General features: G+C 52.5%; 1 protein-coding gene across 1 annotated transcript in view; it reads left to right on the forward strand.

Moving 5' to 3' along the window:
- The first annotated feature begins 571 nt into the window (after window positions 1-571).
- Window positions 572-7,338, forward strand: part of RBM34 (RNA binding motif protein 34) — a 19,361-nt gene continuing 12,594 nt past the window's right edge. The window contains exons 1-4 of the mRNA XM_018574367.1: window positions 572-710; window positions 3,015-3,138; window positions 4,396-4,549; window positions 6,963-7,102. Of these exons, the coding sequence (XP_018429869.1) occupies window positions 572-710; window positions 3,015-3,138; window positions 4,396-4,549; window positions 6,963-7,102 (557 nt within the window). The remainder of the gene's footprint in view (window positions 711-3,014; window positions 3,139-4,395; window positions 4,550-6,962; window positions 7,103-7,338) is intronic.

Raw genomic sequence — 7,338 nt, forward strand, 5'->3', positions numbered from 1 at the left:
TCCCGGGCTCCGTTGCCACTCCTACGGGCCCGGCGTCCTTGGTGTCGGCGGGGAGCTGGGGAGGAGGCTTCCGTTCATCGATCCCCTCCCCGTTCTATGGGACCGGGAGCGACGCAGATTGCATCACTTCCGGTCCCTGGGCTGTCAGTTCTGGGCAGGGGTCTCGGCATTCAGAAAATATATCATGTTTGGGGGGTTTTAAGTAATTTTCAGGCCTAAAATGTGGAATATAACATGGGGGCAAAATATGAAACAAAGGCCTCGGTCATGAAGGGGTTAAGGACGGCTATGCTCTAATATATGACATTCTTTATTCTCGGGTTCAGTTTTCATATAACAACTCGGGCTGAGAATCGCCATGAACACGGCACGCCGGAGAAATGGCTGGCAAACCTAGATAAGCAAGTGGGCGTGGCCGCGCGAGTCTGTATTCCTATGACGCCGCTAGTTACAGAGACCTGAGGTTGTCACCGAGGAAACATGTTCAAACTCTTCCTGAAGCTCCGGACAAAGATCTGTCAACAGAAGATCATTCATAAGCTGGGCGGCCGTTCCTGCCAATTGTTTCAGGATGACGCAGACCGATAATGTCCTCATCGGGTTGTCACCGTTCGGGGAAAACAAATACCGGCCTTATGGTCTCTTTTCTATTAATATCGCAGCAAGTCCCATTCTTACTGGACGGGGCGTTAAAATAGCGCCCCCGTGTGGTAACCTTATGTCCACCACCAGCTTAAAGGAGAACTATGAGGGGGGAGGGGCTTTTCACTCACCTCATAGTTCTAGCCGACCTGTGACAATGAGACCGTCACAGGTCGGCTCAGTAGATCGGGAGGTGAGGGAACGCATACCGGCGCTCACTCACTTCTCCATCCTGTCACTGCTCTCTGCCGTGACAGGGGAGGGGCTGGATTCCCCCCTCCAGCTCAGTAGATCGGCAAGTGAGGGAACACATACCGGCGCTCGCTCACTTCTCGAGCTATTGGTGCAGAGAGCAGTGACTGTCACTCACGGCTCCCTGCAGGGATCCCCCCCCCCCTCTCCGATCCTCCAGCGCTGCCTGGCGGAACGGACGGGGGCGGGGGCAGCTGGCTCTGCCTCTAGATAGGAGGAGCCAGCTGTCAGTCACGCAGCTGGGCGGATCCCGGCACAATTGTCGGGATCCGCTCCGGCTGCGGCGTCTCAGTATACCGCGAGCTGTAGCTCCCTATATACTGAGCTTTGGGTGACGGGAGGACGCTAGTTTGTGTCCTCCCGTTACCCTGAGGAGAACTATGGGGGGAAAGCCCTGACCCCATAGTTCTCCTTTAAAGGACATGTCCACGCATTACTCATAACCTCCCCCTCCCAAGCATGTTCTCACATTGTTTTTGTAGTGAGCTTTTATCCCTCCCTGTGATGTCATCACCAGGCTTGCAGGTCAGCTGTTGGGAGCTCAGGTCCTATAGATGTAGGCATGTCGCCAGAACTACAACTCCTAAAAGCCCGTTCCCTGCACATCGGTGTACAGGCAGCCTCTTGGGACTCAAGGTAACGGCATTGTAAGGGGTGTCTCCTGTAACATGTCCCCAGCCTATGAGCATCTCCTGTAACATGTCCCCAGCCTATGAGCATCTCCTGTAACATGTCCCCAGCCTATGAGCATCTCCTGTAACATGTCCCCAGCCTATGAGCATCACCTGTAACATGTCCCCAGCCTATGAGCATCACCTGTAACATGTCCCCCGCCTCTGAGCATCACCTGTATCATGTCCCCAGCCTATGAGCATCTCCTGTAACATGTCCCCAGCCTATGAGCATCTCCTGTAACATGTCCCCAGCCTATGAGCATCTCCTGTAACATGTCCCCAGCCTATGAGCATCTCCTGTAACATGTCCCCAGCCTATGAGCATCTCCTGTAACATGTCACCCCGGGGACTTCACTGACCACACACCCTCTACACAGTATCAGTTCTGTATCCCCCTAGGTTACTAAGTACAATTTCAGCGAAGTAGCAAAATACCAAAGCTGCCCTTTTTGTTAGTTGTTAATAAAGCTTGTTGACAAAAAAAACCAAACCAACTCCAGGAAACCGGAAGTTGTATTGGAGAGCCACACGTGAATAGTGATAGCGGTGAGTTCGGCGTGTGCAGTGTGTGATCAGCCTGGTGTCACCGGTGTGTGCACATGGTGCTGTGATCTGTGTATACAGACCGGGAGCTTCTTCTCTTGTAGGTGGTCTGCTAGATATGGAGATTTCTCTGACCTTCTGTATTTCTCCATCTTTATAGCGGCAAACTCCTTTAGTCAATCAGCCGGAAAGTGTTGAGCAGATCAGATTTTTTTCTGGACTATATACATTATGAAGCTGTCCATAGCCGGGGTCTGCTGGCTGGCAGGGTCAGGGCAGGATTGATTCTCTGCATTGGGACAGATCAGACTAAACACACTGCTGAGGTTAAAGTGCCGCTCCAGATTTTTTTTTAAAGAGGAAAGGTTAGAAGTAGTTTTTTGGGTGTCCTTAATAGGGAGACCCCCCCCCCCCTTGCTATATAGTAGTGTGGGGTCTTAGTGTGACCCCAGTTTGCCCAAGCCCCCCAAATCAGTCCCTGCCAGCTACACGTCATAAAGGGGTGGGGAATGTTGCAGCTGATGGGGGTGTCGGTCACATTTTTGGGTGAACTTCGCTGTTCTGTGTTCACACCGATCCCCGACACATCACTACAAGCTCACCATTCACTTATTAATGAAAGAGCCTTCATTGTTGTCTGTACTGGAGAGATTCTCCTCACTTCCTGTCCTGGTGACACCAGAGGAAGTGATGGATTACTCCGAGAGAGACCAGCGCATAAAACCTAATAGAAGTCCTGTGACTGACTTTATGGTTGCAGCGCTGTCGGGACTGCACAGCGAGGGATTCTCTTCCTTTAGCACAGTTGCGGTATTTGCTGGGTTAGAATGCCATTTCACTGACTGGCCTCTCGTTGCCCGGAATCGTCGTTGAATTCTGTATTTTGCAGGTTTATTTGTGAGGGATTAAAGACGTCGGATCCCGGAATCTCTGTGACCCTCCGATGGAGAAAATGACCGAAGAAGAAGAACCGGAGAGGAGACCGAAGAAGGTGAAGAAGCCGAAAAAGAAGAAGACTGAAGCAGCGTGAGTACAAGCTGATATGGGGACAGCGGGATGTAGTGAAATGCATGCTGGGACTGGGTCACATGACGGCAGCCAATGACCCTTTCTATGTATCGGGCCCAGGTTCAGGTCATGGTGTCCATGTGACGGCCTGTCCATGGAAATGGTTCTAATAGATCCCGATGGTGTCCCTCTAGCGGGAGAACTCTCCGCGGGGTCAGACGTGTTGGCCGTCTTTGTCCCCGATGGAGATTCCTCCTTCCTTCCTCTTTGACAAGGTTGTCACTGGGACAGGACGTCTCAACGGGGCTGAACAGCAATAAAAGGCCGATAGAGAGTGAAACTGCTCCATCCGAAAACCGAACATATACCTTACTAAAAAGCCTTTTCTACCTTCCTGTATATCTGTACCCTCGCCTTCTGCCCCGCCGCCTTCTTCCCTCTGCCCCGCCGCCTTCTTCCCTCTGCCCCGCCGCCTTCTTCCCTCTGACAGAGAGAAATATCTAGTACATTGGGTATGATGATCATGTGACTTCCCATTAATCAATGCTGGTTGCCATAACAGCTCATTGATAGACCCCCAACATTTTCATCTGGGGGCAATGAGAGAGTCTTTATCCCTGTGTAAGCTCCAATCAGAATGACTTGAGGCTTCCAGGGGACAAGTGAAGGGCAGTGTAAGCATGTGGGAGTTTGTCCTGCATGGGGGAAGCACGGGTCCACTTTTAGAGGCGGGGAATGGAGGCATTTTTGGCGGACAGGTTGTGAATGTTGGCCGCCACCCACTAACGTTGGAGCATCAAGTATCGGATCGTTCTTTTCCTTCCTAACCTCTTACAGTTCCATGTTGCTGTCCCCGTGGTTAGTTATGTTTGGCCATGGCAGGAATGTAAAGGAGACATTTTGTTTTGTGCAGGTATCCGGGGGTTTTGTGAATGAACCTCATTGTTGGCCCAGTGCATTGAGCAGCGCCGGGGCCAACCATCCCTTTCACCGCCATTCCTAGAGGTACCTGCAGGATCCAAATCTCAGGCACTTCCTGGTAGTGTTGGAGCTTTTCCACCTCGTCCTGCCTCGTATACATTCCTAGTGGTATTGAGTCCTAGTAGTGGGCCAGTAAGAATATGTGGAAAGCAGATCATAGCAGTGAGCCCCTGGGGCCAGACTGGTCTAGACTCGGCTATAATGGGGGGTCCAGACTCGGCTATAACGGGGGTCACAGGTTTTCTTTCACTATTTGGTCTTCTTTGTGAATCTGATTTGTTGTCCTTTGTACAGGAAGAGCCCGGAAGTGTCGCCCGTTGCTGAGAGCTATGTTGCCGGAGAAGTCGCGGGCAGCTTGTTCTCGAAGAAGCCTTCCCAGAGCTCCACCTCCCTGACCTCCCTCTTCCATGTCAAGGCCTCCGCTGTGCAGCCGCTATACGTTCCCGTCGTACTGGTGAGCTGCCGTAATGTGTTCAATCCGCGGTCGCCAACCTTTGGGACCTCGTGGGCCACTAAATCCATCATTTTAAATCCCGCGGACCAATAATATGAATTTGTAAAATATATAAATATAATATATATACATACATACATACATACATACATACATACCATGACGGCCCAGCCCTGCACGGCATCGGAGGGGCCCGGGGACCACCAACATTTTCTCAGGGACCACCGTTTGGCGACCGCTGGTGCTAAATGATCCCTCACATACACTGAGCATTCTAATACCTGTGTCTGCAAGATCCTTAGGTCTGTCAGAAAGGGACTTCATGCACCCCGCCCCCTCAGCCTCCCTCCACCCATGTTGGGGCGTCTCCCCCACCTTCTCCCTATGAAGTGCTGTCGGGGGAAATGGAGGTTTTTTTATTTGTTTTTGGCTTTACCTGAAAATCCATTTCTGTGAGGAACATAACCGTACACTGAGCAGTCTCTGTGCCGCCCGTCTAACCTTCATCCCTTGTGGGTCACATTGCCCAGAGTCCGGCTCCCGCTTATGATTGGTCCATTTTAAAGTGAATATTTGCTTTGTCCATGGAGTACAAAGTAGGGATGGACCGATACCGAGTTCACGCCAAAAATGCTCCGATACCGGAACTGCCGGTCATGGGTAACACCGAGCCGGCTTCCTTTCCAATCAGGAAGCCAGGCAATGGGTTATGACCCGCCTCCCGGCTTCCTGATTGGAAAGGAAGCCGGCTTCACTGGTTGCTAGGCAGCCTGCCTTCCTGCCCAATCAGGAAGCCAGGCAATGGGTTATGACCCGCCTCCCGGCTTCCTGATTGGTCAGGCAGCCTCGGCAAGTGAAGCCGGAGTTCTTTCGCTAGAACACCAGCTTCACCGACATCACGGAATCGGGGAGCCGGGTGACAGGTCATGTTCCGGCCCCCCGACTTCCTGATAGAGTACCGGTGCCCTGTGTACCGATTATCGGCGAGTACCGAAAAATAAATATCGGTACTCGATACCGAGAAACCAGTATTGGTGCATCCCTAGTGCCAAGTAACAGATTCAGTCCACCAGCTGCCCACGTGTACGTTCCTTCCCACCCCCCACTACTCCATTTGGAATAAAGGAAGTCCTGTGTAAGCCCAAAGTCTCAACTTGATGACTCTATCCCCCCCCCCATGTGACAACACTGGGCCAATCACCAAGCATCAACACCAGAAGGTGTTAGGAAGTTGAGTGAGCGATGTCCCCCTCATACCTAGAAGTGCCGGGGATGTCACTTTCCTCGTGTTGGGGGAACGTATGTGGTACCGGTGGGTCCACCAAGGCAAGTAACCTGCACCACATGCAAAGCACAGGTTCTATTTAAAGGAGAACTACGGGGTCAGGGCTTTCCCCCATAGTTCTCCTCAGGGTAACGGGAGGACACAGACTAGCGCCCTCCCGTCACCCTAAGCTCAGTATATGGGGAGCTACAGCTCGCGGTATACTGAGGCGCCGGGGACGGATCCCGACATCACTGTCTGGATCCGCCCAGCTGCGTGAGTGACAGCTGGCTCTGCCTATCCAGAGGCTGTACCCGCCCCCTCCCCCGTCCGTCCCGCCAGTCAGCGCTGGAGGAGCGGGGAGGGGGGGGGGATCCCTGGAGGGAGCCGTGAGTGACAGTCACGGCTCTCTGCAGGGATAGATCGAGAAGTGAGCGAGCGACGGTATGTGTTCGCTCACTTCCCGATCTACTGAGCCGACCTGTCAGTCTCATTGCCAGACGTCCCCCCGAACTATGACGAGGAGTGAAAACCACCTGTCTCATAGATCTTTTAAAGGGCCGGCTCACACAAAACTGATTATTTCAGACGTCGTTGGCTTCTGAATATGTAAAAGGAACCCCCAGGGCCTGAAATATGGGGGGCAGCCATTGCTGACTTGCTTTTGAAGGTGCATGCTTTAAGGCTCTCCATTATTTCGCCTACATTCCCTTCAGTAGCTCGGTCTCTGCTCTTGTGGTTTCCAGGCCTGTGTACCTGTTGCAGCCTCTACAAGGGAGTCTTGGCCCCTCCCCCCTCTCTGGGATTTTACATTTCATGGGATTGGTTGGGGGTATCCATGCTGTTGGCCTAGTGCAGGGGTAGCCAAACTCCGGCCCTCCAGCTGTGGGTGAAACAACAAATCCCATGATGCATCTCTCTCCGGGAGTCATGTCAGTGGCTTTGAGAGTCTTGCAATGCCTCATGGGATTTGTAGTTCCACCCCACAGCTGGAGGGCCGGAGTTTGGCCATCCCTGATCCAGCGCACCCAATAGTGGGCCGGACCCGGGTCCGGGAGAGACGATGAATCTACCAGGGCCACCCCTCCATGAATGGCTGGTCCATGTGATATAATATAACGCTCCTTTGCGTCACTTCCGCAGACTCAACCCAAGAGAAAACTTCCCGAAACCGAGGACACCAAAGAATCCAAGACGGCGCCCGCCAGTCATCAGACCTCAGAAACGGAAACTAAAAAGGCGAAGAAAGAGCTGACCGTAGCGGAGAAAAAGTTAGCAGACAGGTACGGATCCCTCAGGTTACTGGACGGGAGCGGCACCCAGAAGTCACGTGACTCGCTGTTTTATTTTCTGGATGCGCTCTCTTCTAGTCCGGGAAGCATTTGGGCTTGTAGCAGAACTAGTCCTGCGTTTTGTGTGTTGTCACACTACAGGGTCTGTTTTATATGCAGTTTGCAGGGCCATTCGCCTTTGCGAGTCTCTGTGCCAATGGAGGCAGAAACTAGAAATAGTCCCCGAA

The sequence above is a fragment of the Nanorana parkeri genome, unplaced genomic scaffold (genome assembly GCF_000935625.1).
Source record: "Nanorana parkeri isolate BGI_ZX_2015 unplaced genomic scaffold, ASM93562v1 scaffold2903, whole genome shotgun sequence".
Taxonomy (NCBI): Eukaryota; Metazoa; Chordata; class Amphibia; order Anura; family Dicroglossidae; genus Nanorana; species Nanorana parkeri.